The sequence below is a fragment of the Erythranthe guttata genome, chromosome 6 (assembly GCF_056151865.1).
Source record: "Erythranthe guttata isolate IM_541 chromosome 6, IM_541, whole genome shotgun sequence".
NCBI lineage: Eukaryota > Viridiplantae > Streptophyta > Magnoliopsida > Lamiales > Phrymaceae > Erythranthe > Erythranthe guttata.
Genome location: NC_142538.1, coordinates 11,799,558 through 11,820,169, shown reverse-complemented (window position 1 = coordinate 11,820,169; position 20,612 = coordinate 11,799,558). Strand labels below are relative to the sequence as shown.

The following is a 20,612-nucleotide window of genomic DNA, read 5'->3' as shown; positions in this document are numbered from 1 at the left end:
ACAATATATATGTGTATATAGGACCTTACTTGATAACATACATGCATACATACATGGATATATTTTACATGCATTGCTTGATTTTATAATATTATATTATAAATGTATATGTATAGTGCCGTGTGAGTGTGTGTTAGTCAAAGAAAGAGGCTAAATAATTATTTAAAAATATTTCACCTAGTCTAATTCTACACTCCTCTTCTTCCACCTTCTTCTTCCACATCACCATACTATTTGTCCTCCTCCCATCCTTCCACCGAGACATCACCACCACCTCCATTCTTCATCTTCTTCCACCTCACTTCCAATTTTTAAAGAAAATGAAAATTAATTTTAAAAGTCCTCTATTTAATCATGGACTAGTAGTAGCCTAAAACACCATTCTTCAAAAGAAAATCTATCTTGAAAATCCCTCCATCTCCTTCACCATCAAAATAATTTCGCTAGAGCTTGGCACCAACCTTTGAAGCATTTTCCTTTGGTTTTCCTTAATTTTCCTTTCGGGTATTAAGGTAAGAAATTTCTATTTCTTGCTGCAATTAAAGGATGTCAATAGTATTAAAAATGGTTTTCAAAATTACTTAAAAGACTTGGAAAGATTTCGAGATAATTAGGCCTTTTTGGGGAAAAATGGAAAAGTTATGTTGATTCTTAATTTCTTGTTCTTGCATGTATCATTTATGTTTAGATAAAAGTTTTATTGGCCAAGAACTTAAAATAAATTTCAGATTTTAAAGAGTGTTGCGAGAAAAATGAATATTTGAACTTTTATGGGGTTGCATGTGTAGATCTAAAGATTTTTGGGTCAAATTCGTAATTTTCAAGAAGTCAGTCCTAAATATGTTTTCAAAACTGTTTTTCAGCATTTATCGAGTGAAATTCGAATTTTAAAAAGGATTGCACAAGAAAATGAATTTTTAAACTTCTAGTGGTCTTCATGTATAGATCTAGAGATTTTGGGGTAAAATATGTAATTTTCGAAAATTCTGCCTCAAGTAACTTTTTAACTTTGTTTTCTGCATATATTAAATTAAATTTCAGATTGTTAGGGGTTTTTCATGAAAAATCAGATTTTGAACTTTTAGTGTGGTTGCATGTGTAAATCTTGGAACTTTGGGGTCAAAATTGTAATTTTCGAAAAATCAGTCCCTTCTAAATTTTGAGAGTCTGTTTTTCCAGCAAGGGTTAATTAAGAAGAAAGTTGTGTTTTTTAAGTTTTATTGGGGTCATATTAAGAATTTGCATTTTTAAAGAAAATGAGTTTTTCCTAGTTTTTATTTTAAAGAAAATTCGAAACTTTATGAAATTTTAAAATGATTTCAGAAACTAAAACTTTGGTCAGTTAGGAACTCTAGGATCTAATTTGGGAATTTTTGGAATTAGTTTACTATTATTTCTAATTTTTAACATCATGTATGTCAATTATGATGTTTTGTGCTTTAACCTCCTTGTCTTGAAATAGTTGATTGTGAAGGATGAAACTTGGGATTGTAAACCTTAAATTGCTGCAGTAGATGTGTTAATTACTGCTGGAAATTAATCGAAATGGATTTATTGCCTAGAAGTGGTAATAAATTTGTTAAGTAATGGATGAAAATGGGTACATGTTTTGCAAGCATACTTAAGTATTAAATGGTGATATATTAATTGTGCTTGGCTGAATGTGTGTGTGGTTGTGTGTGTATATGTGTGCCGTGTGTGACTGTGGTTGCACACATATGTGTGAATTATTGCATAAGTATGTGGTAAGTTATGGTAATTATGTGATTATATGGCACTTGATTGATATTTGTGGTGTTATGTGTGAATTGCATAATTAGTGTGACAAAAGCACAATTTTGGAAAATTGCATTTCATTAATTTGAAAATTGAAAGATTAATGGAATGCTTAGTGAATAAACGGGATACGGTGGGCCGGTATCCGACTAATACGAAATACGTGGTTTGATTCCACAATAGAACGGGCTCGAAACGCTTTATAGTTTATTGCTAGGCACGGAAGTTAGTGCTTAGTGAATAAACGGGATACGGTGGGCCGATATCCAACTAGGATGAAATACGTGGTTTAAACGGGCTCGAAACGCTTTATAGTTTATTGCTAAGCACATAAATTAATCTTTCACGGATCCGATAAACGAAAAATGATTTTTCACGATTTTCATAAAAAATGCATTTTAGTCATGTTTGCATAAATAGGTGTTTATGTGTGAATGATGTGTTTTCGTGAACAATGTGATTAACCGTTTTGTGTTGTTTGGAATGTGAGTAAGGTTAACTTTATATATTATATATTATATATAACGTATTTTCAAAGTTCGATTCATCGGATTTCTTACTGAGCTTTATAGCTCATATAGATGCCTTTTAATTGCAGGTAATAGTGTTAGTAACCTTCCACCGGAATGGATCGAGTAGCGGATCGAGGTCTTGCCCGGGATTTTTGGGAAGTTGTACGAGTACCTATGAACGATGCTAAGGAATTTTGCTTTTTGGTGATGTAATAGGAAGATTGTTGTTTTCACGTCTCACTAGTGGTTTTCAAAATATTCACCAAAATACCTTTTCAGAACTCTGATTTCTTTTCGAACCAAAATCGATAGCTTGATAGTGTAGCACTCGAACAAAAATCCTCCTAAGAAGGTTTTCAAAAAAAAATCACAAAAAGGTTTTTAAATGTTCTAAAGAAGAGATTTCTAATAATTTCATTTTAGTCCCATTCCAAAGTTTTAAAAATTACAAAGAGATCCTGTTGCTTCCGCTAGTTAAATAAATATTCCGATAAACTGGTTCGATTTATCGCCCGATAAGAAGGGGGGTGCTACAGAGAGTGGTATCAGAGCATGGTTCATAGATACTCGTACGAACTTCACGGGCTTAAAGACTACTCGAGACGCGAAGCTCGGACCATCCGGTAAAGTATGTGCATTATTTTCTTTATGTGTTTTACTTGCTTTATTTATTAGTTGTGAATTAATATAGAAATAATGGCGAGACGTACAACCCGAGGAAACTCGAGCACTCCCACAAATGAACCACAAGACCCCAATCAAACCATTAACGATCTTTCAAACTTAATCCGAGAACAAACCCAAAACCACCAGCGCCAAATCGAACAACTCCTCCAACGTAACCAAACCCCACCTCAAAATAACGCGCCTCAAGCTATATACGAACGATTCCTCTGAATGAACCCATCCGAATTCCACGGTGGCACCGATCCCGCCATAGCCGAAGAGTGGATCAAATCTCTCAAAGTCATCTATGACTACATGCAAATGACAGACCGTGACCGCGTGCACTGTGCCATATTCCTACTCCGAAACGAGGCTCGTCACTGGTGGGAAGGAATCAAGGAAGGAACGAACCTCGAGACTCTGCCATGGACCGATTTCAAAGTCCAATTCTTCGAAAAATATTTCTCGAAAGATGTGCGAGCCCACAAACTCAAAGAATTCCTCGAACTCCGCCAAGGCGACTTACCAATGATCGAGTACATCCGTCGTTTCGAACGTGGCAGCCTCTACGCCCCATTCATCGCTCGAGACGCCGAAGAGAAGAAGAACCATTTCATTCGTGGCCTCCAACCCGAAATCCGCCGAGACATTCGTATGTCCGACGCCTCGACCTTCCGCCAACTAGTTGACAAAGCACTCATGGCTGCCCAAGACGAGGAAGAAATTCAAAACAAAGCCAACCTGCTCAAAGTGTGGAAAGAGTCACTTCGGAGAATGCATCCAAGGCACGAGGAATTGCTTCCGATGCCATCAGCCCGGACACATGGTAAAAGATTGTCCGAAGCCTCCACCGAACGTCCCCGGTCGAGTATTCGCCATGACTCAAGAGCAAATCGAGCAAGACCCATCTATGATAGCAGACTCAAATATCCGACATTCGAGCTGTCCAAGAATTCCCCGACGTATTCCCCTATGATATTCCCGGACTTCCGCCCGACCGAGAAATCGAGTTCGAAATCAATCTCATTCCCGGAGCTACGCCAATTTCCAAAGCCCCGTACCGTATGGCCCCGATGGAATTGAAAGAGCTGAAAGATCAAGTCCAAGAATTGCTCGACAAAGGCTATGTTCGACCCAGCCATTCCCCGTGGGGCGCACCGGTTCTCTTTGTCAAAAAGAAAGACGGATCCCTTCGCCTTTGCATTGACTACCGTGAACTCAACAAAATCACAATCAAGAATAAATACCCTCTTCCTCGAATCGATGATCTTTTCGACCAACTCCAAGGCTCATCGGTCTTCTCTAAAATTGATCTCCGATCCGGTTATCACCAGCTCAAAATCAAAGAATCCGATATCCCCAAAATAGCTTTCAGAACCCGATACGGCCACTACGAATTCGTCGTCATGCCCTTCGGTCTAACCAACGCCCCCGCAGCTTTCATGGACCTTATGAACCGAGTCTTTCATCAATATTTGGACCAGTTTGTAATTGTCTTCATCGACGACATTCTCATCTACTCCAAAACCCAAGAAGAGCATATGTCGCACCTTCGCACCATACTCCAAACCCTCCGATCGCATCAACTATACGCCAAGTTCAGCAAATGCGAATTCTGGCTATCGAGTGTGGCTTTCCTTGGTCACATTGTTTCAGAGAAAGGAATCTCCGTCGATCCCAGCAAGATAGAAGCAGTGTCAAATTGGTCAATTCCGAAGAATGCAAAGGAAATCCGAAGCTTCCTTGGACTAGCCGGCTACTACCGCAAATTCGTGAAGGATTTCTCGAAGCTTGCCTCTCCACTCACCCGATTAACTCGAAAAGACGTCAAGTACCAATGGACGCCCGAATGCGACGCCAGTTTTACCGAATTAAAGACTCGACTCACATCGGCACCAATTCTCGCACTACCAGAAAAAGTCGGAAAATTCATAGTCTACAGCGACGCCTCGAAATTAGGTCTGGGCGCCGTACTCATGCAAAATGGGAAAGTCATTGCCTACGCCTCACGTCAACTCAAAGAGTACGAACGTAATTATCCAACGCACGATCTCGAATTAGCCGCTGTCGTTTTCGCACTCAAAATCTGGCGACACTATCTCTATGGTGAAAAATGTACTATCTACACCGATCACAAGAGCCTGAAGTATTTCTTCACTCAGAAGTATTTGAACATGAGGCAACGAAGATGGCTCGAACTAGTTAAGGATTACGACTGCGAGATACTCTATCACCCCGGCAAAGCAAATGTGGTCGCCGACGCACTTAGCCGCAAATCAATCAACGCCCTTATAGTCCAACCTAACTTGGGAGAATCGATCAAATCAGCCCAACAACACGACCCACAAATCCTTAAAATCCGCAATAACCTCGAATCCAATCCCAACTTCCGAATTTCCGAAGAAGGTCTCATCCGATTCCAAAATCGCATTTACGTCCCCGATGATCCAAATGTTCGCCGACTAATCCTAACCGAAGCTCACCAAACCACGTACACTTGCCATCCCGGAGAAACCAAAATGTACCAAGATCTCAAAAAGCTCTTCTGGTGGCCTGGAATGAAGAAAGACGTGGCTCGATTCGTCGCCGAATGCCTAGTGTGCCAACAAGTCAAAGCGGAACATCAAAGACCCGGAGGTCTACTTCAACCGAACCTAATTCCGGAATGGAAATGGGAAGCTATCACAATGGACTTCGTACAAGGATTCCCGAAGACCCAAAGGGGATCCGACGCCATTTGGGTGATCGTTGACCGACTGACTAAAACGGCTCACTTTCTCCCGATCCGAATGACGTTCAGTTTAGAGAAGCTAGCCGAACTATACGTCCGTGAAATAGTCCGACTCCACGGCGTCCCCGTCTCCATTATTTCCGACCGAGACCCTCGATTTACGTCCAAATTCTGGAAAAGTTTACACGAAACCCTCGGAACGCGATTAAACTTTAGCACCGCCTATCACCCTCAAACCGATGGACAATCCGAACGAACTATCAAAACCCTAGAAGATCTTCTTCGCGCTTGTATTCTCGATTTTGGAGGAAATTGGGAATCCCCCCTCCCATTACTCGAATTCGCGTACAACAATAGATTTCACTCGTCAATTGGAATAGCCCCCTACGAAGCCCTTTGCGGCCGCAAGTGTAGGTCTCCGCTCCATTGGGACGAAGTTGGCGAAAGAAAATTCCTTGGTCCCGACCTAGTCCAACAAACCGTCGATATCATCAAAAATATCCGAGAGAAAATGCGAATCGCCCAAGATCGGCAACAAAGCTATGCCAACACTCGAAGAAGAGATCTCGAATTCGAAGTCGGAGACTCCGTATTCTTAAAAGTAGCGCCTTTCAAAGGAATTATGCGATTTGGGAAAAAGGGAAAATTAGCACCGCGGTTTATCGGCCCATTCGAAATTCTCGACAAAGTTGGTACTCGCGCCCACCGACTAGCCTTACCACCCAATTTATCCAATTTTCACAATGTGTTTCACATTTCGATGCTTCGAAAGTACATTCGCAGCCCGGACCATGTGTTAAAAACCGAACCAATCGAACTAAACCCTAATCTTTCCTATGAAGAGAAACCTTCCCAAATACTTGATTCCAAAACCAAAAACCCTTCGAAACCGAAACCTAAACTTCGTTAAAATCCTTTGGCAAAACCATATGCCCGAGGAAGCCACGTGGGAACGAGGAAAGGAAATGCGCAAACGTTACCCGAAATTGTTCGGGTCAGGTAACAAATTTTGGGGACAAAATTTCTTTAAGGGGGGGAGATTGTAACACCCCACCTTCCCAAAACTCTGAAAACCCGAACTCAAATCGTCCCAAACTCAAAATATTCCTTACGTGAGATTTTACGTGAATTTAATTATGAATTATTTATGTGCTATATTTAATTGGTAGATTTATTTGATAGCAAATTATGTGAAATATGTGAATAAGACTACTATATGCTATATTTGATTAACTAAATACACTAGCATATACATACAATATATATGTGTATATAGGACCTTACTTGATAACATACATGCATACATACATGGATATATTTTACATGCATTGCTTGATTTTATAATATTATATTATATATGTATATGTATAGTGCCGTGTGAGTGTGTGTTAATCAAAGAAAGAGGCTAAATAATTATTTAAAAATATTTCACCTAGTCTAATTCTACACTCCTCTTCTTCCACCTTCTTCTTCCACATCACCATACTATTTGTCCTCCTCCCATCCTTCTACCGAGACATCACCACCACCTCCATTCTTCATCTTCTTCCACCTCACTTCCAATTTTTAAAGAAAATGAAAATTAATTTTAAAAGTCCTCTAGTAGCCTAAAACACCATTCTTCAAAAGAATATCTATCTTGAAAATCCCTCCATCTCCTTCACCATCAAAATAATTCGCTAGAGCTTGGCACCAACCTTTGAAGCATTTTCCTTTGGTTTTCCTTAATTTTCCTTTCGGGTATTAATGTAAGAAATTTTGATTTCTTGCTGCAATTAAAGGGTTTCAATAGTATTAAAAATGGTTTTCAAAATTACTTAAAAGACTTGGAAAGATTTCGAGAAAATTAGGCCTTTTTGGGGAAAAATGGAAAAGTTATGTTGATTCTTAATTTCTTGTTCTTGCATGTATCATTTATGTTTAGATAAAAGTTTTATTGGCCAAGAACTTAAAAGAAATTTCAGATTTTAAAGAGTGTTGCGAGAAAAATGAATATTTGAACTTTTATGGGGTTGCATGTGTAGATCTAAAGATTTTTGGGTCAAATTCGTAATTTTCAAGAAGTCAGTCCTAAATATGTTTTCAAAACTGTTTTCAGCATTTATCGAGTGAAATTAGAATTTTAAAAAGGATTGCACAAGAAAATGAATTTTTAAACTTCTAGTGGTCTTGCATGTATAGATCTAGAGATTTTGGGGTAAAATATGTAATTTTCGAAAATTCTGCCTCAAGTAACTTTTTAACTTTGTTTTCTGCATATATTAAAGTAAATTTCAGATTGTTAGGGGTTTTCCATGAAAAATCAGATTTTGAACTTTTAGTGTGGTTGCATGTGTAAATCTTGGAACTTTGGGGTCAAAATTGTAATTTTCGAAAAATCAGTCCCTTCTAAATTTTGAGAGTCTGTTTTTCCAGCAAGGGTTAAATAAGAAGAAAGTTGTGTTTTTTAAGTTTTATTGGGGTCATATTAAGAATTTGCATTTTTTAAGAAAATGAGTTTTTCCTAGTTTTTATTTTAAAGAAAATTCGAAACTTTATGAAATTTTAAAATGATTTCAGAAACTAAAACTTTGGTCAGTTAGGAACTCTAGGATCTAATTTGGGAATTTTTGGAATTAGTTTACTATTATTTCTAATTTTTAACATCATGTATGTCAATTATGATGTTTTGTGCTTTAACCTCCTTGTCTTGATATATATAGTTGATTGTGAAGGATGAAACTTGGGATTGTGAACCTTAAATTGCTGCAGTAGATGTGTTAATTACTGCTGGAAATTAATCGAAATGGATTTATTGCCTAGAAGTGGTAATAAATTTGTTAAGTAATGGATGAAAATGGGTACTTGTTTTGCAAGCATACTTAAGTATTAAATGGTGATATATTAATTGTGCTTGGCTGAATGTGTGTGTGGTTGTGTGTGTATATGTGTGCCGTGTGTGACTGTGGTTGCACACATATGTGTGAATTATTGCATAAGTATGTGGTAAGTTATGGTAATTATGTGATTATATGGCACTTGATTGATATTTGTGGTGTTATGTGTGAATTGCATAATTAGTGTGACAAAAGCATAATTTTGGAAAATTGCATTTCATTAATTTGAAAATTGAAAGATTAATGGAATGCTTAGTGAATAAACGGCATACGGTGGGCCGGTATCCGACTAATACGAAATACGTGGTTTGATTCCACAATAGAACGGGCTCGAAACGCTTTATAGTTTATTGCTAGGCACGGAAGTTAGTGCTTAGTGAATAAACGGGATACGGTGGGCCGGTATCCAACTAGGATGAAATACGTGGTTTAAACGGGCTCGAAACGCTTTATAGTTTATTGCTAAGCACAGAAATTAATCTTTGACGGATCCGATAAACGAAAAATGATTTTTCACGATTTTCATAAAAATTGCATTTTAGTCATGTTTGCATAAATAGGTGTTTATGTGTGAATGATGTGTTTTCGTGAACAATGTGATTAACCGTTTTGTGTTGTTTGGAATGTGAGTAAGGGTAACTATATATATTATATATTATATATAACGTATTTTCAAAGTTCGATATTCATCGGATTTCTTACTGAGCTTTATAGCTCATATAGATGCCTTTTAATTGCAGGTAATAGTGTTAGTAACCCTCCACCGGAATGGATCGAGTAGCGGATCGAGGTCTTGCCCGGGATTTTTGGGAAGTTGTACGAGGACCTATGAACGATGCTAAGGAATTTTACTTTTTGGTGATGTAATAGGAAGATTGTTGTTTTCACGTCTCACTAGTGGTTTTCAAAATATTCACCAAAATACCTTTTCAGAACTCTGATTTCTTTTCGAACCAAAATCGATAGCTTGATAGTGTAGCACTCGAACAAAAATCCTCCTAAGAAGGTTTTCAAAAAAAAATCACAAAAAGGTTTTTAAATGTTCTAAAGAAGAGATTTCTAAGAATTTCATTTTAGTCCCATTCCAAAGTTTTAAAAATTACAAAGTGATCCTGTTGCTTCCGCTAGTTAAATAAATATTCCGATAAACTGGTTCGATTTATCGCCCGATAAGAAGGGGGGTGCTACAAAAGCTACCAAATTTTACCCCGAGGCAGAAAAATTAGGTTAACACGTTTTCCAAGTGAAAACAAGGCATTTGAGTGAGTAAAACTCCATCGATTGGGTAATCCTAATTACTATTACACATATTTTCTTTTAATAATTTCCATCAATTGGAGGAAGCGAACGGTAGAAAATACCTAAAACCGTATCAAAAGTCTTTACAAACATATTATACAAATAAAACCACATAACTAAGTTAAGAGTCAACACAATCCACAACCCCCTCCATACGATCTTCTTCCAATTCTCAAGCTCGATTCCCAACTTCACTCTTCGGGCTCCAAATCGGGTATACCTACAAATACAACACATATATGAGCCTTTGAGGACTCAATGAGAATCTTGAAGTATTATCGAATACACATAACACATAGAGCATATATATATATATACATATATATATATATATATATATATATATATATATATATATATATATATATATATATATATATATACACACATATCTTATACATGGACATGCAACATAAATTAAAACAATCATATACTTCCCTTTTTCGTCGGCGTTCTTCATCACATAATTGTCACACGCATAGAGTGAGATAATTCCCACTTTTATAACCCTATGATCCCAAGACCATAGAGTGAGAATATCCCACCTTTATAACCCTATGCCATGACATGTATTGAAGATTATAGGATGAGAATCTCCCACCTTTATAACCCTACGATCCCAAGAACATAGAGTGAGATTTTCCCATATATATCCTCAACACCATAATGCAACATGCATGACATGAAAAATTGTCGGGAATCCCTCGGAAGAGCCAATCTAAGTTACCGGTAAATAACCTCATATATATCGAATCATGTCTATCTACGTGGGATCAAACCACCCCTAGCCCCTACGGTACCGACTCGCCGTACCCGGGAAATTTACCGTAACCTCGAAAGACTTTCCATCATAGTTTTATCTTTTAAAAATTCATGACACTAATGCACCCACACATGCACCCTTCTACTTACCCTTCTCTCATCCTCACCCCCAATGATTCACATAAGCAAGCAAGAGCACATAGAAAATACACATAAAGTTTCGCAAATCATTTAGCCATAAAAACATAAAGTAACTGAAATCTTAACATGCAAAGACAATCTAACATCAAAGGTTCATTAAATCCAAGAATAAAATTCAAGACTTCAATCTTTGCATTTATTTAAGTAAATACGCTAGATCTTCACATGCAATAGTATTTCAAATCAAGTTAGTACAAATTCTTAGTTCTTTCATCATTTTACATAGAAAACACTAGATATTAACATGCAAGACTTTAGATCAACCATCAATCACTAGATCTTAACATGCAAGACCTTAGATCAACAATCAATCACCAAATCTTAACATGCAAGGCCTTAAAACAACAATCAACACAAGATCAACACATACAAGATAGCAAATAAACCAAATAAACCATTTTAAGCATTTTACCTCAAAAATTCGAAAGTTCCTTAGTTAAGTAAAAAATTCAATTTTGTTTTCACAAATCAACAATCAAACACTAGATTAACACATGCAAGGCACTAATTAAGACAAATAAGCAATTTAAGCATTTTTTTCCCAAAAATCCGAGAGTTTCATGGCTATGCCAAAAAATCATTTTCTTTTCACAACTCAACAATCAAACACTAGATTAACACATGCAAAACACTAATTAAGCCAAATAAGCAATTTAAGCATTTTTCCCCAAATTTTCGAAAAAGCATAAAACTTTAAGAACAAAGTTATCTTTTCAAAACACTAACATGCAATCATCATCTAAGCCATATAATCACATAATATGCAAGAATAAACAATTAAATCACATAAAAACCGAAAATACTAGTGGTGTTGCATGTTTGAGCAAGAATTCAAGAATTCTCACCTTAGGTGAAGGATTTGTTAGCTCTTTTCTCTCTAATACAAGAAGAGATAAAGAGTTAGATTATTTATTAAGAAAAGAAGAAGAAAAACAAGAAGAACTTGGATGAAGAAGAGCTTTGCTCTTTCGGAAAAAGAAGAAGAAAAGAAGAGGAAGAAGAAGCTTACTCCTAAGCTTGGCCGAAAATTCTCCTTTTGTTGAAATAGAAGGAGACCTTAAACTTATAGATAGTGAGATTGGAGGTGGAGATTGTATTTTGATCTTGGGCATTGGATGTATTTATAGAGTTTTTGGAACGTTCAAAGCCAATGGAGAAGAAAGGAAAATACATCTTTTTGTGGGGGTGATTTTGAAATTTTCGAAAGTGGGAGTGGTGGTGGTTCTAAGGTGGTTCAAGCTTGAGAAGGTGGTGGTTATGGTGGAGGTGATATGGCTGCCGAAAAATGAAGGGGAGAGGAAGAAGAAAGAAAGACTTTTGGCCTTAAAGTGGTGTGTGGGAGTGGAAAAGCATACCTAGTCTATAGAGTAGGGGGCTAGGCTTGGGTATTTCTTTCTATGCTCAAAGTACAACCACACTAATGCATGTCTTCTACTAATTAATATGAAATTTTAAAATCATGTGTGTGTGTGTGTGTGTGTGTGTGTGTGTGTGTGTGTGTGATGTCCGAAAATTCAAGAAAATGTGGGGAGGATTTTCTAATTTTCTACATTAATTAAAAATCCTAAAATGCATAATAAAAATTTATTTTCCAAAATTTTGTGCATGCATAAATATGATGAAATGCTCATTTAAATTCATATGCAAGAATAAAATCCTAATTCATGAAAATAATTTATTTCGACATAATATCTCGAAATATTACCTAAGCACATAATCACATAATTCGCATAATCACATAATTCACATAATCACATAATTCACACAATAATCACATAATTACCTAATTCACGTAAATACTAATCATGCAAGAATTATTATAAATCTAATTTCACAAATATGCACATAAAGGTGGTAAAATTATTTTACCGAAAATGCGGGGTGTTACAAGCATGTTATTTGATTTAAATGCGAGCATGCTAATTGATTTAATTTCGATTAAGTAATTAAGCATGTATGTTGTTTTTAAATTTCGCTGGAAGCGCAAAGGTAAGCAATTAATTGATTTCAATTATGGGGCATGTGTTTTAAATTTGTTTAAATCGCATAAAATTTTTGTTATCCGCTGCGTACACGTGTCTGATTCCCAACATAGTCCTTATGACCTAAATCCAAGCTAGGTTGTCCACACGTTTCTCAATGAAGCATTTGGGAGAAGCATCTTACGTATTGGGAATCCGTATCTATCAGGATAGAGCTAGGAAGATGCTAGGATTATCCCAAACCCTGTACATAGACACCGTTATGAAACGGTTTAGCATGGACGAATCCAAGAAGAGATTCTTGCCAATGTCCCATGGGATTCGTCTCTCGAAATCTATTTGTCCTCAGACACCTAGTGAAATCGAGGAGATGAAAAGGACACCATATGCTTCTGCCATAGGAAGCATAATGTATGGCATGCTATGTACAAGACCCGATATTGCGTATGTTAGTGTCACAAGAAAATATCAGTCTAACCCCAGTCTAGCTCACTGAAAGGCTATGAAAGATATCCTCAAGTACTTACGAAGGACTAAGGATATATTTTCGGTCTATGGGGGTGTCGAGTTGAAATTAGATGGCTTTACCGACTCTAGTTTTCAATCGGATGTGGACGAGTCAAAGTCGAACTCGAGATTTATATTCACGCTTTATGGTGGTGCCGCGTGTTGGAAGAGTTTCAAGCAAAGCACGAAGGCTGATTCCACTACCGAAGCTGAGTATATTGCAGCGTCCGAAGCTGCGAAAGAAGGGACTTGGATAAGGAAATTCATCCAAGAGTTGGGTGTTGTTCCTAATGCTAATGATACAGTACCGTTGTACTGCGATAACACCGGAGCCGTGGCGCAAGCTAAGGAGCCGAGATCTCATCAGAAGTCCAAGCATATTCTGAGGAAGTATCATGTGATCCGAAAGATCATTGATAGAGGTGAAGTCAAGGTAGATCGAGTTACATCGGAAGAGAACGTAACAGACCCATTCATGAAGCCTTTACCAAGATCGATCCACGAGAAACATCGAGAGTCAATAGGATTACGATTTATGTGTAATCATATAAACACGTACCAATTACAACTCTTAACCCTAGTCTGCTGCCATCTCCATCAGTCCGTCGCCGCCGTCGCCGGAAATCAACACCCCACGCGCCGCTTGTTTTTAGTAGCTTTTTCCTTTTATTATTCTTCCGCTTTATTCTGAGTTTTGCGTGTCTAGTTCCACGTATCAGTTAAATTCGGTATACGAGGTGAAATCCAAGAGGAGGAAGACGTAGGAGTCGAACTGCCGAAACACCGCCGCCGCACGCGCCGCCCGAAGACAGCGCGTGAATCACACGCGCCGCCATTGCCCCGCGCGTCTGTCGCTGTCGCTTCTCCCGACTACACAGATTGGTTTTCGTGGTAGTTTGCGTCAATTCCGAAAGTTCGCCTCACGCTTCAAGGGGTAATTTTCGGATCCGATTATTTTAATTAGTATTAATTTAATATGATTAAATTATATGTTTATGTATGCAATATGATTTTCCATGAATGATGTTATGAAATTGTTTATGCATGATTTGTGATTTACTGCGAGCATGGTACGCGATTTACTTAGCGAATAAATTATATTCACGTTTGTTTATAATTTGCGCTGGAAGCATTAAGGTACGCAATTAATTGCTACTATCGAGTATGTTTTATATGATTAAATTCGTTTTTTCATATAATTTTTTTTTATTTTTCCGCTACGTACACGTGCTCGATTCCCAACACAATCTCCTTGCATACTTTGAGATACTCTTTTTCGGCATCTTCTTACAAAGAGTGATGTTCGAACATGTTTTTATGCGATACAAAACAACAACGTCACAGGTAACACTATCTTTTGTTGTGGCACATCACTGCCTGCTTTTCTCTTGATCTTCTTCAGTGAAGTCGTGGTTGAGGGCAAATCTTTTCATGCCATGTGTTGGAACAATATAGATCAACATTATGTAACCAACTAATTTGCAGTTTTTTCGTGGCATAATTAATTACGTAATGCAAACAAAAAATGCGATTCCCATCATATGTGCAAAGAACACAATTACCAACTACTTTTATGAACTATTTTTTACCACATTGTTTTTTATAAATAAAATGCAAGAAATTGTCCACAAATACAATCAACTCAGATGATAAGCAACTTTTCATGTAAATCAACTCTTATGAAATTGACTAATATTTTTTTTATATCTACTATTACTTCTTCAATCAACATAAGTATTAAAAGTCAGATAGTGTCAACGTATATCCAACATTATTAGCATACAAATTTAACAACAACAAATACTTTAAACAACTATTTGTAGATGTAATTACCTATGTCCAGGAGTCAAAATTTGTTTGTCTTTTTTCATCTGTCATCCCCCTGTACAACAAAAACACAAATTAGGGTTGGTTTTTTGAAAACAATGTAGTGGGTTTTAAACATGATTGTTTGGATGAGGCGAACATACCGATAAAAAAATAGCACAAAGATAGTTCTTCTTGTAGTTGTTTGCCGTCGGCTTTGATTAAAGGAAAACACGGTGAAATTATAGTAGATTTAGAATCCTGTACGATTTTGCCGGCGACTCACATCGCTGATTGGAAGCTTCGTCGATTTTTTTTCTGGCCTACAATGGTCGCCGACGTAGTTGAATTTGGAGGTTTTAGAGATTTTTTTTTGGTAGTGGCAGTTGAAAATGAAGGTGGGTGCGAGGAATGGGGGATTCGGGGGAGTTATTATAGCAGTGCTTTGTCATGCGAGATTTTAGATGCACTTTTTCTTTATTGATGCGTGTCTTCAGAGGGGCATAAGGGGTATGAAGAAAATAGTGGATCTAGTATTAATATGAAAAATGTGAGTGGATCCACTCTTATTAAAAAAACACTAGAAGGGTTTTTTTACTAATTGACCAAAAAAAAACCTTACATGTCGAAAGCAGCAGTGTTTTTTTTTTTTTTTAAGCAGTAGTGTTTTTTTGAAGCACACATGTCGAAAATTTGAAAAATTTCGACATATATGGGTAGAAATTGTTTTTTTTTAATAAATTTTTCGATAAGTTGGTGTCGAAAATTGACCAAAAATTCGACATGTATGTGTTGAAACCTGTAGGTAGATTTCAAAAAAAAAACTTTAAAATAGACATTGAAGCTCAAAACAAATATGGATACATACCTTAATGGGTTCTCCTTGGTCGTAAACTACCATTTTGTTGTCATTTGACTCCATTTTGCATGTTCTGTGAGGTTTTGATTTCTTTAGTTTTGAGTTTTTTAGCAGGGTTTGTTGTGAGGAAGAAAGAGGAGGTTTGAGGGGTTTGTGAAGAAGGAGAACTGGGATTTGAGGAGTTTTATGTGTTTGGTATTAGAAAACAAAAATGAATTGTTAATGTTTTATGAAATTGATTTTCATTAAGGATATTTATGTCATTACCTATTTATTATCTAATTTTTATTTTAATGGTATTCAAGTAAGAAAAAATTGGTATTAGTTTTAGCTGCCCCTTAGAAAAAATCATCACATCTAACATGATATAATGAATAAATGATATAACGAATAAATATATAGGGATTGTTTTTATAAAAAAAAATGTGCAACTGCAGATCTTAGAACTACAGTGGATCTGTCGCTGGCCAGGCCCCGATTTTTTTTTAAGAATTCTAGGGATGTATGTATATATAAGTTCCCAACCAAGCATCTTTATTATTCTAGGTTTAGGGGCTATATCTCTTTCACCAATAAACCCATTCCTTTAATATTTATTATAAATAAAGGAAACATTCATGTACATGTCAATATTACCCCCAACCCTTTATACCCAATTCTTAATTGTAACCCCAATTTAATAAATTATTATCCACAAAAATCCAATTTTGACTTTTTTTTTTCAAAAAAAAATTTTTGCCGCCGGATTCCGGCGTTGACTTTTCGAAATTTTTTTCCTGATTTTTTCGCCAGTTTCCGGCATTGATTTTGTTTTTTTTAATTCTTCCGGATTTTTTCGCCGGTTTCCGGCGTTGACTTTTTTTAGTGTTTTTTTTTATGTTTATTTATTTTATTATTTTTTTTGTTTGTTTTTTTTTACGTCTGCCGCTAAACGTTGACCGTAATTGTGCTGTTACTGACAGTAAATTAACGTAATTATACTGTCAATGACAGTTAATTAACACAATTGTACGGCCGTTGACAATACATTTATGTAATTGTTCTGCCGCTGACATTAAATTAACGTAATATTATTATTTTTTATTTTTTGTTATTTTATTTTTTATTTTTTTGATTTGTTGACAAGTCAACGTAATTATATTACTGTCGTTGACAATAAAATAACTGTAAACACAATAATATTACTGTCAACAACATCAATGTTATTATTTTTTTGGGTTTTTTGTTTTGTTTGAGTTATTCACGGAGTAACGTAATAATATTACTGTCTATTATTGTAATATTACTATAAAAACAATAATATTACTGTGGTTGACGGTAATATTACTGTTGTTATAGTAATATTGCTGTCAACCACATCAATATTATTATTTTGTTTGGATTTTTTTGTTTGTTTGAGTTATTCACGAGTAACGTAATAATATTACTGTCTATTATTTTAATATTACTGTGGTTGATGGTAATATTGCTGTCACTCACAGTAATATTAATTCTTTTGGCTTTTTATTATGTTTACATTTGTTAAACGGTCAACATTGTAATATTACTCTTTACACAATAATAATGAGTTTTGTTGTGTTAATATTACTGTGCTAGAGATTAATATAGCAATATCACTATGTTAAACTGTAGCTTAGTTAATTTTACTATGTTTAACAGTAATATAGTTAATATTACTGTCAATCACAGCAATATTGCCGTTTAAACGAAAAAAAATATAACATAAAGAAGAAGAAAAAATATTCGAAAAAGTCAACACCGGAGATTGGCGAAAAAAACCGGAAGAAATTTATTTTATTTTTTTGAAAAAAAACAAATTTTGGTCAAAATTGAATAATTTGTGAAATTTTGGGTCAAATTGAGGTTAAATTAAGTTAAGAATGAAATTGGAGCATACTAAAGTATGAGGGCCTATTTTAATCTCTTATAAATTTCTGGACCATGTGTGGACTTATTTGTAGAGGAGTTTTTTCTCTGGATCTCTTTATGAATAAGTACCCATTGATGGACTTATTTGTAATGAGCCCATATATATATATATATATACATATATATATATATATATATATATATATATATATATATATATATATATATATATATATATATATATATATATATATATATGTATATATATATATATATGATGATGATGCTAATTACTTAGATCACCTGGGGTAGTGTAGAAAACGAGCTGGGAGAGCAAATCGGATCATTTGTGTGAGAACTTGATGATCCTGAGGTCCATGCGAAATGAGCACACGTGAACTAAGCCGGGGGTTGATCCAGCGGAAACCCCTCTGACGCTCAAGTCAGATGTACGGATCGTGGATGTAATAGAGAGAATAAAACTCTAGATTACTTGTGAATAATAGAACGTACCTTAACAAATGAGTAAAACATCTATTTATATGTCGTTGAGTGGGTTGGGCTTACTTTGTTGGGCCCAAGCCTTATTTTGAAGGTGCTTGGGCTTTCGTGTGGTGGGCCTAATTATTAGGCGAATTAGAGGGCCCATTGGGTCGGCCCAATTAGGTATATCATTAAGCCCCCAACTCTCGAGTCGAGATGGGAGACTTGTCGAGAGGGTTCCGGATCGTGTCGAGAGTTTAAAGTGCCGTGATTTATCGGATCGGAATTGTAATAAATTGGCTTTTGAGCCTCGTCTTTTTTTTTTTTTTTTGTATTTATTTGGCAACAAGATATATATTTAAGGGTATTAAATAATATACCAGGGCCAAATAAACAGAATCCTTTTGCGGTGAGGAGTATAAATTCCAATCCTTGTGAAGAATAAATATGGGTGAGTATCTGTAACTTTGTTGGTCTTCTCTGTGCTCATCTTCTTTTATTCTATTGCGGTAGAGTAGCAATTTTTTTTTTCTCTTGATTATTTCTCCAGGGAGACATGGATAGTAACTTACACGGATTTGAAGTAAAGTTAATATATACCTCAAGCGTAGAATCTTTTGAGGTTTCCTATATTCCAGGTTCTGGGTATAGGATGTCCGTCAATGTTCTCGAGACGATATGCTCCACTATTGACCACTTGTGTGATTTTATATGGTCCTTCCCACTTCGGGTCGAGCTTACCAATGGGGCGCGAGGCTTCAGCTTTTCGGAGGACTAAATCTCCCACTTGGAAGGATCGAAGGCGGACCCTTGAATTATAGGCCTTGGCCATGCGTGTTTTATACATCTGTTGTCGGATGCATGCGACCTCTCGTAGCTCATCTACGAGGTCCAGGCTTCCCCGCATAGCTTATTCGTTAGCTACTGGATCATACTTGGTGATTCTCCAAGATGGTTCACCGATTTCAACGGGTGCGATAGCCTCTGTGCCAAACGCTAGATTAAAGGGCGACTCTCCGGTTGCTGCTCGTGGGGTTGCGTGATAAGCCCATAGGGCGCAAGGCAATTCTTCCACCCACTTCCCTTTGGCACTTCCAAGCCTTGTTTTAAGGTGTTGGAGTATAGTGCAATTCGTGACCTCCGTCTGACCGTTGGCCTGTGGATTGGCTACGGATGTGAAAAACTGTTTGATGTCCAAGCCGAGGCACCAATGCTTTGTTGGGTTTCGGGCACGCATACGCAGCGGAAAACAAAAATTTATGCGATTTAAACGACTTTAAAAACACATAAGAACATGCCCGATAAATTAAATTCAATTAATTGCGTACCTTTGCGCTTCCAGCGAAAATAAAACGACATACATGCTAATAAACTTAACCGTACTTAAATCAATTAACATGCTCGCAATTTAAACCAAATAACATGCTTGCAATGATTTAAAACCGATTACACATAATCACATAAAATCATACAAACACAAGCATGAAATCATAGTTTAAACTAAACCCTAAACGAAACTAGGGTTTCGTATATTTACCTCTTGACGCGTGAGGTAGGAGCGATTAGCACTTCGTGATTACTACGGAAACCAATCCGTAGAATCGGGGCAGCAGCGGTGCAACGGCAGCAGCGGCGCGTGAGGTCACGGCGGCGCGTGTAGTGTACGCGCGGCTTCGGGACGGCGCGTGGGGCAGCGTGCGGCTTCGGCTCGTGCGTTGCTCCTCGACTTTTCGATCTACAGTCTTCCTCCTCTCGGATTTCACCTCGTATACTTCGATCTACTAAATCGTGGCACTAGACACGAAGTAGTTAGAATAAAACGGAAGAAAAAAAAAGGTGAAAGAATACCGAACAAGGAACGACCGACGAACGGCCGGTTCCGGCGACAAAGCGGCGACGGAGGTGCGGTGGTGGCCGCGCGGGAGAGAGGGCGAGAGAGAGAGGGTCGGCCGCTTTAGGGTTAGGGTTTCATGTGTTTGTGTAAGGGCTATAAGTCATGTATTTATAGTCCCTTGCATATAACCCTAGCGGGCTTAAGTTGGACTGGGCCCAACAGCTTAAGCTCGTTAGTTCCTTTACTTGCTCGTATCTCTCAATTCAATGACCGAAAAATTGCAACGATTACATTTTCGGAATCATTATAACTTCCTCGTCATTACGAGTGCCATCTCTTGTTTTTCAACTTTCCAAAAGTGGAAACCCTAGTTCAGTGGACTTTCTAAATTTGGAAACTTCTCGATTTAGAAAGTTCACTAACATGTTCGCCTATTCTTTTCCTTTTCT

The 20,612-nt window shown here is 36.9% G+C and overlaps 1 protein-coding gene across 1 annotated transcript; it reads right to left on the bottom strand.

The window, feature by feature from the left end:
* Positions 1-19,239: 19,239 nt before the first annotated feature.
* Positions 19,240-19,566, bottom strand: LOC148770161 (uncharacterized). Its single transcript, XM_088819017.1, has one exon. The coding sequence runs from the start codon at positions 19,564-19,566 to the stop codon at positions 19,240-19,242; it is 327 nt and encodes a 108-aa protein (XP_088675143.1).
* Positions 19,567-20,612: the final 1,046 nt, after the last annotated feature.